This window comes from Lacerta agilis, chromosome 10 (genome assembly GCF_009819535.1).
Source record: "Lacerta agilis isolate rLacAgi1 chromosome 10, rLacAgi1.pri, whole genome shotgun sequence".
In the NCBI taxonomy this organism is placed as follows: domain Eukaryota; kingdom Metazoa; phylum Chordata; class Lepidosauria; order Squamata; family Lacertidae; genus Lacerta; species Lacerta agilis.
Genome location: NC_046321.1, coordinates 7165745 through 7185049, shown reverse-complemented (window position 1 = coordinate 7185049; position 19305 = coordinate 7165745). Strand labels below are relative to the sequence as shown.

The 19305-nt window shown below is 46.4% G+C and overlaps 1 protein-coding gene and 1 long non-coding RNA gene across 2 annotated transcripts; both read right to left on the bottom strand.

Annotated features, from left to right (window-relative positions):
- Positions 1 to 1467: 1467 nt before the first annotated feature.
- LOC117054091 (endonuclease domain-containing 1 protein-like) lies at positions 1468 to 3491 on the bottom strand. Its single transcript, XM_033162549.1, has 2 exons — positions 3210 to 3491; positions 1468 to 2037 (listed from the first exon to the last, which is right to left on the bottom strand). Exons 1-2 carry the CDS (start codon positions 3489 to 3491, stop codon positions 1513 to 1515), a joined length of 807 nt encoding a protein of 268 aa, XP_033018440.1. The 3' UTR covers positions 1468 to 1512.
- A 5237-nt stretch (positions 3492 to 8728) lies between these two features.
- On the bottom strand, positions 8729 to 18063 carry LOC117054507. Its single transcript, XR_004427500.1, has 3 exons — positions 17974 to 18063; positions 10997 to 10999; positions 8729 to 8738 (listed from the first exon to the last, which is right to left on the bottom strand). It is a non-coding gene; the product is annotated as an uncharacterized LOC117054507 (long non-coding RNA).
- Between the last annotated feature and the right edge of the window lie 1242 nt (positions 18064 to 19305).

The window sequence follows — 19305 nt, the reverse complement described above, 5'->3', positions numbered from 1 at the left end:
GACTAAACACAATGAGCTTGCACAAAAGCGACCCCTCGCAACATGAATTCCTTTGCCAGCTAATGATGATACGGAGCAGTTTATTTGGCTGCTGCTGCTGTTGCTACCTTTAAAAAAAATAAGCACCTCTTGTTGAGATGCCATTTAGTGCTGTACCTGAAGGAGCCTGGTTTATGGGCCTCTCCAGACTGGTGTTTTACCGCTGGTGTATTCTGCAGCCGTGGTGCAGCACGTTTAGCAAAGCTAAGCAGGGTCTGGTGTGGTTTCAAATTGGATGGGGGACTTGCGTGTTGAGAATATACACACAGTGTGTGTGCATGTGTGTGTATATATATATCAATTTCACCACAAATTTAAAAACATTTCACAGAAACAAATACAAAGGAATAACCACAACCACAAAAAGTAAAAAAAAAAACAACCACAAAAAATAAAAAGAAAAAGGTAGGACTAAGCGTATACTCGTATAAATAACTTCTTCCAATGCAAAGGAGATACAAACAAAGGAAACAAAAAGCAATAATTAATTCTAGTTACATATTATTCAACTTATTTACTTTCCTATGCAAGGCGTGTTGAGATTTATGCATTGCAGGGGGGTTGGACTTGATGACCCTTGGGGTCCCTTCCAGCTCTACAATTCTATGATTCTATGACACAATAATAGTGCATTGGTGGGGGGATTTTTTCTGCTTTATTGTTTTACTTTTGGATTATTTTTAATTGAATTTTAAATGTGTTAATGTAAACCTACGGGGGAGAAAATCATGTTAACAAAAGAAGAATCTTTGGGGTGCACAAGACAGACATATCAGCCTCATGAAATGAAGGGATTTGAATCAAAAAAGTGTGTCATTGGTGTGCTTATAGTATTTAAGAACACATTTTACCAGGGAAAACTAAAAAGGTGAAATCTGCATATAACCGCTCCATAAAGCCACCAAGGTCACATATATATAAAACTCTCTTTCCTATTTAGGTATTACAGAAAAGTCTCCCTTATACTTTCAAATTGCTCTTTCTTAGCAGTTCCCCTAAGCACACAGTACTGACAAACTAAATGTTCAGAAAAAGCCATGCCCCAATTTTTTTGTCTAACCAACCATTCATGCTGAATACAGATGTTTTCCAATGGCTGGTCAAGTAAATCCCATCAAATACAACAGCAGTGTCTTCTGAGTAACCAACCATAGGGTTGTGTTGTAAGATGGGCAGAATTTATACAGCGCAATGTTGATAACAACAGTAAAACTGCTACCACCTAGAAACACGTCGTATGTTTCATTTTATTTAACAAGATTTGTGTACAGCTTTTAAAAAAGAGATATCTGCTTTTTTTTTTTTTTTTTTAAAGGACATCATCTCAATTCACCACCAATTTCTTGTAAGAACTTCACAACCTGTGAACTGGCAGTGAGAGGACTTTGTGAGCATCTTTGGTTGGGAGACGATTTTACACACCCTTCTTCTATCTTGGGGATAAAACCAGCTCTCCCTGCAACCAGCTGCACACTAGTTACAGGACCCATTGAAAAGATCCACTTTCTTCTTCCCATAAAGCTCAGCTAGGATTTTCTGGAGGGTCTCCAAACTGTATTCCTTGACTTCATTCTCGCTGTTTTTCGCAAGGGCAGCCCAGGATTTTCTGTGCTGGTTATCGAGCACACAGCAAGCCGCCGACCAGATGTGGCTGGGCTTATTGACCCTGAGGTCCGAGATATACGTGTCCCCAGGCACAGCTCCCACGAGGACGTACATATCAAGGCAAGCCTGGGCTTCTTTCTTGACGCGGCTCTCGTGGTCGGCCCAGGCTTCTTCGTTCAGCTTGCTAAACTGGGGCACGATATTGGTCAGGGTGGAAGTGGCCGCTCTGCTGTCTTCATCCGGTTGATGGCTCACTGGGTTCAAGTGCCCCTTTTCAATGCTCAAGGCCTGCGCATAATCGTCGAAAGTGGCCTGGCTCTTCTTAATCGCTGCGGCAGCAACGTTGGTTTCACGCTCGTCTTCCATGCTCTTCCCCAAAGTGGGATCTACGAGCTGAAAAACAGCAAGGAAAATAGGTCAACCGTTCCCTGCTCGGACATGCAGTGGAACCAAACCTTTGAGACTGAAGGCTACATCCACTCCGTAAAGCACTATTGTGTACTTTCGACAGTCTTGATTTCCCGCAAAGGTTTCTGGGAACCGTAGTTTGTTAAAGATGCTGAGAGTTGTTAGGAGACCCCCTATATTCCCCCCCCCAGAGCTACGATTCCCAGAGCCCACGGGGAAGAGGGATTGATTGCTAAGCCACTCTGAGAATTGTGCAGAAAGCAGTGGTAATAGGTTGCACACACATTAACTTTTACTCAGAGTAGACCTATTGAAATCAATGAGTATAAATAATATTTTATTATTTATACCCCAACCATCTGACTGGGTTGCCCCAGCCACTCTGGGCAGCTTAAACATATATAAAACATACTAAAATATCAAACTTCCTGATACAGGGCTGCCTTCAGATGTCTTCTAAAAGTTATGTTGCTCTTTATCTCCTTGGCATCTGATGGTACAGTGTTCCACAGGGAGGGCGCCACCACCTAGAAGGCCTTCTGCCTGGTTCCCTGTAACTCTGCTTCTTGCAACGATTAAGGAAGGTTCGTTCATTTTAACGGGTCTACTCTTTGAGTAAAAGCTAGTTGGGCACAACCTAATAAGCACAAATGCATTTGTTTATAAAAATGGTTGTATACCACAATTTCATAAAGTGTATCAAATAAGTTTATAACAACTATATACGTACATAATAAAATCACGTAAATAACTGGAACAGATTCCCAGCTAATTATTGCATAAAACGTTTATCTCCGTTGTCCACTTAAGCCTGTCGGCAAAGAAACATTTTAAGCTGATGTTTAAAGGTTAATCTATAGAAGACGCCTGCTGAATCTTGCAGGAGCAGTGATCCTGGGAGGGGGGCTACCTGGTGTTGCTAAACTACAACTCCTATCGGCCCTAGCAAGCGAGAATGATGGGAGTTGTAGTTCAGCCACCGGTGACACTGGTTCCCCGAACCTGCTCTGTTGGATGGCGTTCCACAGGGATGGGACGGCGACACTCAAGACTTAAGTTTTGTGTCACTGTCAGTTGAGCCTCACCAAATATGGTGCAGAAAACAGGTGGCAAACAGGAAGGTCCTTTTGGATCGGGCAGGTGAGAAGTCCCCTTACCTGCGGCTCTATCATCCACCCTTGATATCTGTGTCCCTTCCCAGGTTTACACTTGTAAGCCGAGTAGATGGGGATCCGCTTCTCGCGGTCGTACATCGTGGCAAAGCGATAGGCGTTCTTGTAGAACTGGCAGATCTTGGCTTCCCTGGGTGGCGTCAGAGACTCTCCGGGGGGCATCTTGTCCAAGAAGAACTCGAGGCAGTTTTTAAAATCCTGAACCACCTCTCCCTTTGCGGCCGTGAGAAAATGTGCAGTCCCGTAGAGGAGGAAAGGAAACAACATTGCTCAGCTGTTTTTACTGTCCTGTAGGTACTGTCCGAAACCTAGAGGTATCAGAAGCTGTGCTAGAGGCGGTGATTCAATGGTCACTGTTGGGATCTTATAAAGAAGAGGTCAGCAAGAATTTGTCCCCGGGGTTTTGTTTTTTGTGTGTGTGAAAATGTCAGATGTGGCAGAGAAACTGGGGTGGGTTGGTGCAGGGATATCAAAAATGCAAAGGCAGCCGTGAGTCTGATAAGGAACATCAGAGTCACTCCCTCTCTGAGCTTACCCACAATTTGCAATTCAAACCGGACAGTGGGAATACAAATCCCTGTTTGAATTTGCACACCAGAGGTATTGATAAGGCACAGGAGGGGGGGAGGAAGATATGTAATGTGTTTGTTGTTAACGTGGTCTGCTTCTGCTGAATTTTGAAGTCACTGCAGCAGACAACATGGGAGTTTTCTTGGCAGGGATACTGGAGTGGCTTGCCGGTTCCTGCTCCTGCTTGCCGGAGTGCTCACTGGAAGGACAGATCCTGAAGCTGAGGCTCCAATACTTTGGCCACATCGTGAGAAGACTCCCTGGAAAAGACTCTGATGTTGGGAAAGATGGAGGGCACAAGGAGAAGGGGACGACAGAGGATGAGATGGTTGGACAGTGTTCTTGAAGCTACCAACATTAGTTTGACCAAACTGCAGGAGGCAGTGGAAGACAGGAGTGCCTGGTGTGCTCTGATCCATGGGGTCACGAAGAGTCGGACACAACTAAATAACTAAACAACTAATAGGAGACACCAGAAATAACTTCCTAATGTTTAGTTGGAATCTCCTGTCTTCTAATTTGAATTTTTTGGCTTGGGTCCTCCTCTCTGGAGGAGCAGAAAACCAGCTTGCTCCATCCTCCATGGGGAAGCCCTTCAGCTATCTGGAGACGGCTATCTTATCACCTCTGCCTTCTCTTCTCCAGGCTAAACACGGCCAATAAAATTATTTTGAGTTTCTTTAACTTACCTACTGATAAGACATCTCCTTCTTCAGTAGATAGGTATTCAGACAGCTGTTAACAGCTGCAGTTTTTGACAGGGAGCAGCAGCCCATCCTGATTTTGATGTTTATCTGTCACATCAACCGAGTGGTTTTACTTTTTGCTTGCGGTGAACTTCAAAGCAGTGGGAGGGTGGGGTGCCTCTGGGGTAGAGATGCTGCCTCTAAGCATGCCCCCAAGCAGAAAGGAAGGGACTTGGCTCAGCGGAGGTACATCTGTTTTGCATGAAGTTCCAGCTAGATCAGTTGCTGCCTCTGAGGTTCACTGGAGCAGATTTTTTGGTCGCAGACTGTTCCCCCTCCCATTGCATCCAGTCCTACTTCCAGCCTTTTTTAAAACTGTGAATAATTTAATTCAGCCATGGCCAAACTCGGCCCTCCAGCTGTTTTGGGACCACAACTCCCATCATCCCTGGCCACTGGTCCTGTTAGCTTGGGCAGTGTTTTTCAACCTTTTTTGGGCAAAGGCACACTTGTTTCATGAAAAAAATCATGAGGCACACCACCATTAGAAAATGTTAAAAAAATTAACTCTGTGCCTATATTGACTATATATAAAGTAATTTTTCAATTTTTCCCACGGCACACCAGGCAACATCTCGTGGCACACTAGTGTGCCGCGGAACAGTGGTTGAAAAACACTGAGCTAGGGATGATGGGAGTTGTAGTCCCAAAACAGCTGGAGGGCCAAGTTTGGCCATGCCTGGTTTAATTGAACAAAATAAAGTAGAAATAAAAAGCGGATGAAGAAGAAAAGTTTTATCGTCATATATGCAAACAACTACAATTTACCGTTGCCTAGGATATAAGCATATAAAAGCTATTATTATCATCCAAATACATATATGTTCATAACCTACTATATTTTTTATAAACATGTTCCAAATGTCATTATACTTGTCCAGAAGAAGTCTACACCTGTAAGCAATCTGTCCATAAGTTGCGAGTATTTTCATATCTCAAAATCCATTGACCAAAAAGGAGAAATAGATTTATCTTTCCAATGCATCAATCTCTGTCTTTGGGCCTGCAGCAAGGGCATGAAGAATCAATTTACGTTGCCCAGTTGTACAATACAATAGGTACGTAACATTTTCCTCTGGCCTGTTTCCAGTCTTGTGTATGTGTGTGAATGTTAAAAACTTTGGGGAGATTTATAGGAGAGAATCTGGAAGCTCAACAATTCTCCCCTGCATATGCACCCTTTTGTTCCCACATTCATATTACAAGAAAAACGTGAGAGTCAAGAGCCTGGCATTTTGTCCTCTTAATATGCAATGCCATTGAGTTTATTCGACCCATTGGTGTGATGTTTTTCGCCAGGCAAAACCAGGCCTGTCTGGTTTTCTAATGCGGCAGCTAATTCGGGGATGGAGAATCAGTGGTCCTCCAAATGTTGTTGAACTCCCATCATCCCTGAGTATTGGCCATCATGCCCAAGGCTATTGGCCGTTTGTAGTCCAACATCTGAAGAACCACTGGTTCCCTATCCCTGAGCTAATAAAATAAAATAAAGGCAAAGGACTCCTGAATGGTTAAGTCCAGTCAAAGGCAACTATGGGGTTGTGGCACTCATCTCGCTTTCAGGCCGAGGGAGAAGAAGAGTTTGATATCCCGCTTTTCACTACCCGAAGGAGTCTCAAAGCGGCTAACATTCTCCTTTCCCTTCCTCCCCCACAACAAACACTCTGTGAGGTGAGTGGGGCTGAGAGACTTCAAAGAAGTGTGACTAGCCCAAGGTCACCCAGCAGCTGCATGTAGAGGAGCAGAGACACGAACCCGGTTCCCCAGATTACGAGTCTACCACTCTTAACCACTACACCACACTCCCTCTCAGAGGGAGCCGGCATTTGTCCACAGACAGCTTCTTGGGTCATGTGGCCAGCAGGACTAAAGCACTTCTGGCACAACAGAGCACTGTGATGGAATCCAGAGCGCACAGAAACGCCGTTTACCTTTCCGCTGCAGTGGAACCTATTTACTCAAACTGGTATGCTTTCGAACTGCTAAGTTGGCAGAAGCTGGGACAGAGCAACGGGCGCTCACCCCGCCGCACGGATTCAAACTGCTAACCTTCAGATCGGCAAGCCCAAGAGGCTCAGTGGTTTAGACCACAGTGCCACCCGCTCCAATGCCCCTGAACTAATGCATCAATTCAGCATGGAAAGGCAACGTAGATCAGCTCTGAAATGGACTCGTCAACTTTTGCCATGTGCAAAGGAGAAAAAAAACCTTTCTCCTTGGCTTGGCACCCTCCTCCCTGCATTTTCTTCTTTTCATAGGCTGAAGGTGTACATTGAGTTTGCATGGCCTCAGGGAACTCTGCTTATTTGGCTACAAAAAATAAAATAAAATAAATTCCGACTTACTTGAAAACTTTACTAGCACATATTCCATACTTTTAACGTTCTCCTAACGAGAGGTCGGATAGCACTACAGATATGTACTTTTGTATCAGTTTAGTGTGAGCAAGTGCATTCCACGACGGGAGGTTTTGTAAGCGGTTTTCAGCCACCCCCAACTTGATTGCTTCCAGTCCCACCCAGTATGAGCATACAGGGTGCAGCTGAGGGGAACTGGAGATCCAAAACACTTCGGAGATATTTGGGAAGGTTGTTTGGGATGCCTCTAATCCCCCCTTGCAATGGCAGCAACCTTTTGTAGCATGTTGTTGTTGTTCAGTTGTGTCCGACTCTTCGTGACCCCATGGACCAGGAGCACTCAGGACTGATTTCTTTAAGAATGGATAGGTTTGATCTTCTTGCAGTCCATGGGACTCTCAAGAGTCTCCTCCAGCACCACAATTCAAAAGCATCAATTCTTCGGTGTTCAGCCTTCTTTTATGGTCCAGCTCTCACTTCCGTACATTACTACTGGGAAAACCATAGCATATGTAGCATAGCTAGCTAACTTAATAATAATAATAATAATAATAATAATAATAATAATAATAATAATAATTGTACCCTGCCCATCTGGCTGGGTCCCCACAGCCACTCTGGGCGGTTTCCAACAAATATTAAAATACATTAAAAGATTTTTCAGGCTGCAATACCCTTGATCAGTGTTTTTCAACCACTGTTCCGCGGCACACTAGTGTGTCGCAAGATGTTGTCTGGTGTGCCGTGGGAAAAATTGAAAAATTCAAGAGAATTACTTTATATATAGTCAATATAGGCACAGAGTTAAATTTTTTAACATTTTCTAATGGTGGTGTGCCTCGTGATTTTTTTCATGAAACAAGTGTGCCTTTGCCCAAAAAAGGTTGAAAAACACTGCCCTTGATCACCTTGCCTGGCAGTAAGGCCCATTTAACTCAATGGGGTGTCTCCTGAATAGGCAGGCATGTAAAGGTCTGTGCCAACTTCCCATGCTGAAGAATGCACTGGGACCCTGGTTCCTTGCTTAGCCTCAGTGCCAATGATTTAACATTTTGAAAGACTCTCTAATCCTGAGTCAGGTCACTCACTATTCCTGCTAGCTCAGGGCCAAATGTGATTCTGATGTCCCTTTGCATTTACAACACAGGCTTTTTTTTTCTTTTTTAATGTAAAGTGCATCAGCTGCAGGGCTGATAAACAGGATTTACTCTCTGTGTAGTTCCCCTTTCCCAAGTGATGCGTAATTTTTTTCGGAGACACCGTTGATGGAATCTTTCAAGGAGCTGGATTTGGCATTTATAAGTGGACCATGTTTCACAAGCATACAGTAAGGTTGGTAGTATGACAGCTTTGTAAATAAGCATTTTGGTTTCCCTGTGAATGTCCCTTTACCGTTACCTCATTGCTATAGTAGTTGTATGACTTGCTCTACCCCAGCAGGTCCCAGGGTGGGCTCAGCAACTTAATATTCAGTTTTCAAAACACTTTTTTAAAACAGTTGAAACAAATGAGGAATAGGATATTATTACAACACCATTTGCTTTTTTAAAAAATCTGCATATTAAAACCAAAGGTGCATTTTAATGGAACATGAGGTGGTCATCAACTAAGCTATTAATGGATGTCTCTCCCTGTTCCCCTCAGAGTTGCAATTCGCAGAGAGGCAACTCTGGAAATTGTAGCTCTCTGAAGCACCCTAACAACTCCCTGCACCCTTAACAAACTACATCTCCCAGGATTCTTTGCAGGAACCCACAACTGCTTAAAGTGGTATCCTAGTGCTTTGAATGTATGGGATGAACGCAACCAGAATTATATTTTCCTGGGAAGAGGGAATATTTCTTTAAACCTGACACACCACACAGAAATGCATGGACTGAGGTGGACAGAGCAATAGCAGGCAAGCAACCTATTTATGAATCACTCAAAAATAGCAGTAATATCTGCTCCCAGCATTCACTCACAAGGGCACTTGGCTTTTGCTTTGTCAGGTGGAGGAGGATCAAGGCAAAAGCATAAAAAATAAATCCTCGTCTTGTTCAAACAGTATAATTCCAAATCTCTTTATTTTGTGGAGCTTGGGCGCCCTCTTGTGCCTAAAGGCTGTCACTTACCCACAGCAGCAACAACAACAACAGCACAGCAATTGACAGCACGTCAGGTTGCTGCTTTTAAATGGAAAAACAAACAAACCACTGTTGCTATTTTGTGCAAGGTACATTTTGTCTGTTTTGCTTTCCGTGCTTTTTGAAACAGCGGGTTCCTTTGCCAGAAGCGACAGAGCCTAGGGAGTACGCACGTCTTTGTAGGAGGAATGTGCCGAGACAGAAGATGCGCTCTGTGTTTAATGAGCTGAGGGCCAGGCAGGGAGAGCTGGGGACCACATACCTGAAGGAGCGTCTCCACCCCCATCGTTCTGCCCTGACACTGAGGTCCAGCTCCGAGGGCCTTCTGGCGGTTCCCTCCCTATGAGAAGCAAAGCTACAGGGAACCAGGCCAAGGGCCTTCTTGGTAGTGGCGCCTGCCCTGTGGAATGCCCTCCCACCAGATGTCAAACAGATAAACAACTATCTGACTTTTAGAAGACATTTGAAGGCAGCCCTGTTTAGGGAAGTTTTTAATGGGAGGGGTATGAATGAATGAATGAATATTTGCAAACCTGAGATTTCCCTTGGGAGGTTTCCCTCCTTCATTGGAAGTTTTTAAGCATAAGTTTGATGGCCATCTGTCACAGATGCTTTAGCTGAGATTCCTGCCTCACGGGTTGGACTAGATGACCCTTGGGTCCCTTCTAAATCTACAATTCTATGTCTACCTAAAACCCTGAAGATCCACGGACAGTACAGATCTATATCTACAGTGGTGCCCCGCTAGACGAAAATAATTCGTTCTATGAATTTTTTCGTCTAGCGGTTTTTTCGTCTAGCGAAGTGGCAATGACAGCTGCGCTCCGCTAAACGAAAAAAAAAAAGACGAAAATTTTTCGTCTTGCGAAGCAGCCCCATTGACTTTTTCGTCTTGCGGGGCAGCTTCCGCTAGACGAATGCCGTTCGTCTAGCGAGTTTTTCGTCTAGCGAGGCACCACTGTATCTTTCTATTGCATGTATATATCCCACCTTTTTGTCCAAGGTACCCAAGGTGAGGGAGGTGAGACTTAAGAGGCAGTGACTGGCCCAAGGTCACACTCAGTGAGCTTCATGGCCGAGTGGGGATTCAAACCCTTGTCTCCCCAAAGTCCCAGTCAAGCACTCCAACCACTACACCACGCTGGCTTCATATTAAAAACCAATCAAACGTTTCACATGAATGTGACAGTGGTTGGGGGGGGACGTTTAGGAGCATAAAGCGACAATTGCCCTAAACTGGCGTGGATATTTGGATCCATGCTTATCTATACAGAAGTTTTGTTGGAATGATGGGATGGAGATGCTGGCAGAATATGGACCCTTCTTAAAGGCTTGGCTGCTGCATGAAAGAGCAGCACCAGAGGGCAGCAAACCCTCAAAGATTTTAGCTGCATGTTGGGATGAGAACATAGCTCAGGAGTAGAGCACATTTTTTGCACATTAATTCTTGGTAGCACCAGCTCAAAGGATCTTCTAGTAGCAGGGGTAGTGGTCCAAAATCCTCTGGGACGTGTGTAGAGAAGGGCAACCAAGATGATCCAGGGCCTGGGAGCCAAGCCCGATGAGGAACGGTTGAAGGAGCTGGGCATGTTTAGCCTGGAGGAGACTGAGAGGAGATATGATAGCCACCTTCAGATATCTCAAGGGCTGTCACATGGAAGAAGCTTGTTTTCTCCTGCTCCTGGAGGCTAGGACTCGAACCAATGGCTTCAAGTTACAAGAAAGCAGATTCCGACAAAACATCAGGAAGAGCGTTCTGGCAGCAAGAGCTGTGGGACAGTGGAATAGACTCCCGTGGAAGGTGGTTGGATTCTCTAGTCAGGGGTTCCTTAGTTGAGATTCCTGCATTGCAAGGGGTTGGACTAGGTGTCCCCTGCAACTCTACGATTCTATTATTCTAGGCAGGTTCTTGCAAAGAATGGGAATAGTCTTTTTGAGGTGGGAATAGCCTTCCAGTAATCGGCACCTCACACAATCTTTTGATTGTCTGCAGATCGCAACTCAACCTTCTTACTTGACATTATGATGGATTCCTTTCATGTAACAAGACAATTCTGCAACTTTCGAAAGGGAAAATAACGGCAGGTACAATTTATGCTGCGGTTGATTTGCAAACTGCGCTGCAATCTTTATTGCACTGGTCCCCACAACAGCCTTGCGAGGTAGGCTGCTCCTTACAGATGAGAACTGACATCTCCCAGTTTCAGCCACCGTCTCCTGACCTTAAAGCAGACCTTCAAACCCAGGGTTTTTTTTTTTTGCAGTTCCAGCTCTCCAACCAACTGAAGCACACAATTTATTTGAAATACAGTTGCAACTTTGGATCGGCTAACACGGTGCTCTTCCCCAATCACTATAACCGATTTCAAATGGTGCTAGAAAGAGGAATAGACTCTGAACACCAGAAGAAATCAGTCATCCTCTTAAAGGGGTTACTGGAACCTGTAGATGTTGATGCTAATGTAATATGTGCTGGGAATATTGAAAGTATATAGATGCTGAACGAGCGAAGATTCCACTGTGTAAGTCTAATCAAACACTTTCACATTTTAATATGCTATTGGATATGACTGACAAAGCTACGGCAGGAGTCCTTTACACCAGCCAATTCAATTTCCTTTGAATTGTTGCAGCATATCCCAAGTTATCTGCACCCATTCTGAAGGCTACCTCTCTTCTGCTTATAACACATGCTTTGTTGAATCGTTGTTCCAATTTGTGCTTTTACTTGCAAACAAACCAACAAACAAAAAATTAAGACTCTTACTAATGTGCGTAACAAACCGCTTTAAGGTTTCTGCTTTTGTAATCAAGCAGTATATGAATTTTGTTAAGCAAATCATTAGAATATCCCAGAGAAAAGGTCCAGACAGAAATGGGATTCTAAATGGGCTCTCACTTATTTCCTCACCAAGCAAACCTTGCTCTGTTCAACCCCCCCCCTTGCAACTTTACTATAATCTGAGCATCTTAATCTCTCTTTTTAACCAGTTCCCTAGGAGAACCACCATTTTGATGTGTTATGCTAAAAAAAAAAGCATGGTTGGTAGGTAATCTGTCAAGAGATCCTTCAGCTGTGATTCCTGCATTTCAGGGAACTAGACTAGAGGACCCTTGGGGTTTCCCCTTACAACTCTACGGCCTTTGCTCAACATTGCTACCGTGGCATGTGAGTCCGTGCAGGCGATAATTCCTTTTCTGACGCAGTTTGTCCCAGAAAGATTTATCGGGAGTCCGTGCACTTCCTTTGCCTCGAAACCAGAGTCGCTTCCCATCCGGCGAATGCGCAGCCAACCTTCCCCCAAAAACACTGATTTCAAATGGTGCTAGACATCGTGTAGTTAAATCTAAACCACCATATGAAACCAGCTTCCTGAGGGAGCTCCAGACAGACTTCCTCCGACGGCAGAAGAGGCCGCAGCCTGACCTAGAAAGAGAGATGTGAGCGCACGGCTGGGCATTTTCTTTTATCTAAAAAAATAATAATTAAATAGGCCCCACTGGCAATCAGGAACGGGGGAACTAAGGACCCCACCCCACCCCACCCCAGCATCTTCTGTTCCCTCCTCCGGCAGCGGCAACGAAGGGTTTGTGCGAAGCTGGAAAGGAGAAAACAGAGCCAGCCGGACTGATCCAAGAGTCATAGGTGGAGCAAAGTCAACTAAGATGGAGTGGTTCAGTGATGGCCAGAGAAAAGTGGAGAAAGGCTTCTCTCTCGTGCTCCTTATGTTAGAATTCGTGGACACCCAATGAAGCTGAAAACCCTGGAAGATTTGGGACAGAGAAAATAAACTTCTTCACGTGGGACCAGCGGTGGAGTGTGTCTTCGTGGTGCCCAGGGAAGCTGCGTCTGGGAGACACAAGGAGGGCAGGCATGTGCCCTTAAAGCGGTCTGATTGTGTCCCCTCGATGCCCTGCCAGCCCCACACTGCTTTGCTGGGATGTGGGATTGGACTCGCAAAGCAGCGTGGGTCTGGCAGGGACGGCGCGAGGACCAAAATGCGCCCCGGGGAAAACTGCGCCGGGGCAACGCTACCCCTCGTCCCCCGCCTCTGTGCTAGCCTGTGGAACTCACTCCCCTGCGAGGCAAGGATGGCCACCAACTTGGATGGTTTTAAAAGAGGATTCGGCAAATTCGTGGAGGAGAGGGTGATCGGTGGCTCCTGAGCCACGATGGCTGTGCTCTCCTCTCCACAGCCGAGGCAGCAATGCTCCTGTTTACCAGCTGGAGGAAGGGAGAGGGCTCTTTGTGCTCCAATCCTGCTTCCCCGCAGGCATCTGGTTGGCCACTTAGAGGATGCTGGGCTGGATGAGCCACTGGCCTGATGCTTCACATTAGCAAGGGACCATTCTTGACTTGGGTGTTTTCCTGCCCATTTGATGACACAGAAACGCAATAGAATGCCTTTCTTCTGAGTCAGAGCTCTCAATGTTTCCTACTCTGACTGGCAGCAGCTATTCCGGGGGGGGGGGGGTGGAGATGGCCTGGAGAGGCCACTGGAGACTCAACCTGGGTCCTTCTGCATGCAAAGCAGATGTCCTGCCACTATGGTCCTTTCTCCAGCAACTAACTTGGGTGGAAGAAAGTGGGACTACAAGGGCTGAGCAGAGGGAGACAAACTGTGCAGCCGAAGGATGTGACAGCTCAAGGCTGGATTGGGTCCAAAGCGATCATCGGCCTAACTCAGTAGCTTATGCGCTGTGACTGGCCAAGCGTCCAAGAGACGTTCACAGCCAGAGCACAATGGTAGCATTTGCTTACCTAGAGCTAATTTTTTTTAGCATCTAGTGGTCAGTGACAAATCACCCAAACCAAACTTCCGTAAATGATGATGTGAACCAAAACATTTGAAACGTTTGAACTTCCCCGAGTTTTGAAATACAGTTCTCCCGGCCAAGTTAACGTGTGCAAAAATGCGCACACTTGGGCAAAGCATGTATATATCAGTGAAAACGGCGCATGTGCGCGCACACACACAAATGCATTGTATTGTGGGAAACCGCATTTTCAAAAGGTGCGTATTATAAATTGGGTGGCACATTTTCACGAGGTTGTCTGACGTGGAAGGGCGGAGAGCTAAACCGAAGGCTGGGGAAATGAGAAAGGGAGAGACACTGGAATGGACCGATTTGCCCATTCCGACAACTGTATGTTACAAATAAAGTTCACACTAGAAAACCCTTCTTGGGTTTGCAAGCTATGACAGCAGACCTTTGGGGAAGAAGGAAGTCAGATCTGCAAGCTCCACGATAGGATAACAGCCCTTAACGACCAAGGTGGACAACTTTCAGCTCTGTGTTTTATAGTCAACAGGTGAAGGGAAGGCATCACTTGAACCAGGCCAGAACTCCTTCCAGGATCAAAACAACCCAGGTTTGACATCTTCTGGGTATCGGTTTGCATGTGTCGCCACGGCTCTGACTCTCATTTTGGCTCCTTATCTCCCAAACCGTAAAGGGCAGCGGAGGAAATTCAAAGCACTCCTCTCCACAGCTGGGCATTTCTCCTTCCTCCCCGAGAAAACCGAATTCCTGCGGTTGGAAGTTCTAAACGAGAAGCAATCCATCATCTCGCTCTGGCTGGTGAAAAGGACAACTGTGCGCATTCTGGAAGCATGACTCTGGGATTAATCACAAAGGATCCGAACTGGCAGCCTCTCGGAGAGGTTTCTCGAAGGTGAAGTGCTTCTGGAGGGAGGCATTCCAGAAATATGAGCGTAGTTCCTTTCCTTTACCCCCTGCTCCCCCCACCCCACCCCACCCCTGGGCTGCTGCATGTGCAAATGTGGTCTGCAGATTGCAGGGCGGTCTCCTACATCTCTGCAACCTCTCTCCCTTTCCCTTCTACACTGGGGGAGAAGCCTTTGACCCTCCAGATGTTGACGGACTTATCAGCATCCATCTGTCATGAGAGGCAACGGAGTTAACCTCTGGGGGTGAAGCCAAACCGCTGCATTAGCAGCACCAAAGCGACCTTCCTGGGGCACCAACCTGGGCAGTGAGTGTGGAGGTCCTGGGCTGCCCAGACGAAAGGACGCTCCTCTCTCAGCCTTGCTGATGGGGTCCAAAGGAAAGCAGAACAAGACATTTAGCACCAGCTTGGCTGCACGAGTTGCCGGAAGGAGGCGTAGAGGGCGCCATCTTAGGGATTCCACTCCGGATTTGTGTAGGGCCCCACACCCTTAGCCTTGTCTTCTCCCAAAGATACTCCACAAGGCAGCAGAGGTTTAGGATCAGAGTTTCCCTTCTCCTAGATGGGCTACTTTCCCAGGTCAACGAGCCACCTTTGCCCCCTGATGGACTATAATGCCTGTGGTCTCCAGCTTTTTAAGTGGAGATTCTTACCTCAGCCTGTTTCTATACTGGCTCCGAAACTGTTTTCAGATACGTTCCGTATTGTTAAAATTGCTTTGGGGTGGTTCAACCGAAGCGATTCCTACATGCAAACAAACGGGCGGATCAGATCTTTAAACAGAGGTTTTGAATGGCCACCTGTCAGGGGTTCTTTAGCTGGGATCCCTGCATTGCACGGGGGGTTAGACTAGATGACCCTCAGGGTCCCATCCAACTCTACAGTTCCATGAGTCTATGAAGTCATCCTTCTAAATGGGCCACGTTACCAAGTTACTTTCTCGCTTCATCCGTCCTCAAGAGAAGCCTCCGAGTTAAGTTCGCATTCTTCTTCCTGCTTCGCCGATCCGAGGCCAAATCCTTGGGGTATCAGCCTGCCGTTTCCTAGTCCTCAGCCAAGTGCCCCGAACCACAGTCCACACCCTCTCCCCCCCCCAATACTCACACCCAAATTAAGGGTCTCTTCAACACCCTAATAACACAGCTTTGGCCAATCTGCCTTCCCGGCTGGGGCTGACGTGAACTGGAGCCCAAACATCTGGAGAACGTCACCTTGGCAAAGGCTGCTGTGACCACTGAACCACCGCTGCTTCCTGAAATGAATCCCGCGCAGAAGATCCCCAAGAAGGGGGGGGGGGAAGAAGCCACATCTTTCTCGGTAGCAGCTGGCTCCTTAGTAGAATTGCTTCTTTTGGCACACAGCATCCTCACGAGGCCAACATCTGCACCTTAAAATAAAAAGGGATTACTGTTAGTATTAAAACGGTGCCAGTAACATTGCAGCCCTCAGCGTTCATTGCTTTTAATTCATCCTCAGTTTATAATTCAACCGAGAAAGAGGGAGGGAATGAACAGCGGGGGGCGAGAAATCAGAGGATTGGACAAAGGAGAGGGCTATTGGTGGCTACTACCCATAATGGCTGTGTTCTGCCTCCACATTCAGAGGCAGAAATGCTTCTGAAAGCCAGCTGCTGGAAACTGCAGGAGGGAAGAGGGGTCTTGTGTTCGAATCCTGCTTGCGGGTTCCCCGCAGGCATCTGGTCGCCCACTGTGAGAACAGAATGCCGGACTAGATGGGCCACTGGCCTGATCCTGCAGGCTCCTCTTGTTTCCTTATGACGGCTTGCAATTCTGTTTCCAAAGGCCAAAGCAACTTCCTTCCTTTGGACCTCCAGATGCCCTTACATAATTCCCAAAGCAGCAGGAATGTCTCGGCTGAGACTCTCTCCAGCTGATCTCTTTCCCTATATGCAGCTTTCCATAAGGGAAAGAAGAAAATGCAAGCGTTCTCTGGGGATCCGTCACGCTCTCGTATCTTAAGAGTTGGAAGGGATCCCAAGGGGCATCTAGACCAACCCTCTGCAATGCTGGAATCTCAGCTAGATCATACATGACAAATGGCCATCCGACATTGGCTTAAATACCTCCAAGGAAGGAGAGCCCGGCACCTCCCAAGTCCACCTAGTTCTCCTGCTGGTCCTTGCTGAGCTGGAAGCTGCAATACTACCCTCTGGCCACCAGAGGGCATTGAGGTGCATGGGAGATGGCCAGCAGCGCCCTCTGGTGGCAAATTAGCAGAGCAACATAAATAGCAATGCCCCTGAGTCTGGCTGGCAGGGTCCCTAGTTTTGGAGTCCTGTGCCTTACGGACCTTTCAAAAATGACTTCCCTGAACATCTGATAATGTTATCATTCCAGGGTGGGATTAAATTTCAGTGCCAAAGAGTTGCCAGTTGTTCAATCTTTTGCCTTTAAGCTGGCTAGATGGATGTAAATGAAAAACCTCCATACAGGTGAGTTTTTGAGATACCACAGGAAGCATGATTTACCGTTTTTAACAAGCAAAAGCTGCTCCTCCTCTTAGGAGGGAACAGAAAGGATATATCAAAGATGCCACGTTCTCCCCCAACAATAGCGCAGAGAAACTGAAACAACTTCAAAGAAACCAAGTCGGTGTGTTCTGAAGCTTGCAGACCCAACTATCAACTTTTTCTTCCCCCTCCCCCTCCCCTTTGCCAATTAAAATTAGTCAAGTGCTTTGACGGATTATCCGGCTCGGGGGGCGGATAAACGAAAGGTACCAATTAAGGTGTGCAGTGACACAGCCCTGTGCGCGTGAGACACTTTCTTTAAATAAACACGCTCAATGTACATGCGGGAGAGACCATTGGGGGGGTTGCAGGAAGCTGAAATGAAATATAATGCAACATGTCCTCATGGCATGATGCGCCCACAGGGACTGGCCCATGAATAACAACAGCCTTTCGCCGGCCTTAGTTGCACTTTTTAAAGGAAAGCTAAGAGTCTAGTCCTTATGACAGTAGGCAACTCCCCCCATCCCCAGAAAACAGAAATTCCAACTGTGCAATATCGGTTTTGCACATAGAAAAGAGAGTACAAGGAATGGCCATTCCTACAATGTGTCATTTGCGTGTCAAAAGCCCTGGGTTCGATCTCTGGTTAGCTCCAGGACAGTGGTGGAAAACATTTCCAAGCAAGCAAGTTCCATTCTGCTCCCAAGTTCTTCCATTCCACCTTATACCTTTTCCCATGTTCTCTTGGAAGGACCCCCTTCCCAGGGCTTCCTAAAGAAAGGAACTGCTCATCGTCTAACATGGTGTATGCCATCAAATGCCAACAGTGCCCTTCAGCTCTATATATTGGACAAACAGGCCAAACCCTACGCCAAAGGATAGATGGCATAAATCTGACATCAGAAATCACAAGACAGCGAAACAAGTAGGAGGACACTTCAGTCTCCCAGGACATTCTATACAAGATCTCAAAGTAGCTGTCTTAATACAAAGGAATGTTAGAAATAGACTGGAAAGAGAAGTTGCTGAATAGCAACTTATTACCAAACTTAAAGGGACACGGGTGGCGCTGTGGGTTAAACCACAGAGCCTAGGGCTTCCTGATCAGAAGGTCGGTGGTTCAAATCCCCGTGACGGGGTGAGCTCCCGTTGCTCAGTCCCTGCTCCTGCCCACCTAGCAGTTCAAAAGCATGTCAAAAGTGCAAGTAGATAAATAGGTACCGCTACAGCGGGAAGGTAAACGGCGTTTCCAGCGCTGCTCTGGTTCGCCAGAAGCGGCTTTGTCATGCTGGCCACGTGATGAGCGCCGCAACCCCAGAGTCGGACACGACTGGACCTAATGGTCAGGGGTCCCTTTACCTTTACCTTACCAAACTTAAAACCATGGAGAGACCTGGTCTGAATAGGGACACTGGATTCTTAACTCATTATACACGATAAAGCTATTTTTAGCCATCTCACCCCTTGCTTTTTCCTGTAAGACCAATTGCAGTTGTTAACAGTCGTCAACAGGTTTACTACACCTATCAGCCAATCCCCCATTCCCACCACCCTTCTGAGTCATACCCCTCCCCACCCTCCCACTAAATATAAGGGTCTGGTGACTTCTGTTTCAGTGTATCTGAAGAAGTGTGCATGCACACGAAAGCTCATACCAAGTACAAACTTAGTTGGTCTCTAAGGTGCTACTGGAAGGATTTTTAAAAAAAAAAAAATAAAGAAAGGAAGGAATTGCTACCCTGGCCCTCCTACAAGGCTCTCCAAAAGACAACTGCTTTTGCAACCCCCCCCCCCCCCAGTTCAAAGTTGTTGAGCTTTCTTAGGGGAGGATGAGCCTGAAATATTTGATTAGCACTGGGAGAGATTATGTGATATAAGCCTCGGGCACCGATCCAGGTTTTCCAGCATTTTGGGGAACAGACCTCTCCCTGTACGTGCTGACTAGTAACTTCTTCTGGAAACTTGATGATTTCATCTAATTTAATAAACTGGAGGCATTCCCCACACACACCCCCGACGCCCTCCCTTTCCAGGATCATCCTTCATTTGCTGCTGGGGGGGGGGCACCAGGAAGAAGTCCTTGAAAGACTTGTCTAGCGAGAAATGAAGCCTTTTTT

Coding starts and splice junctions, on each gene's coding strand:
- LOC117054091 (XM_033162549.1), bottom strand. CDS start 3,491: ATGTTGTTTCCTTTCCTCCTCTACGGGACTGCACATTTTCTCACGGCC. Junction 2,038..3,209: donor GGTGGATGATAGAGCCGCAG/GTAAGGGGACTT, acceptor GCTGTTTTTCAG/CTCGTAGATCCCACTTTGGG.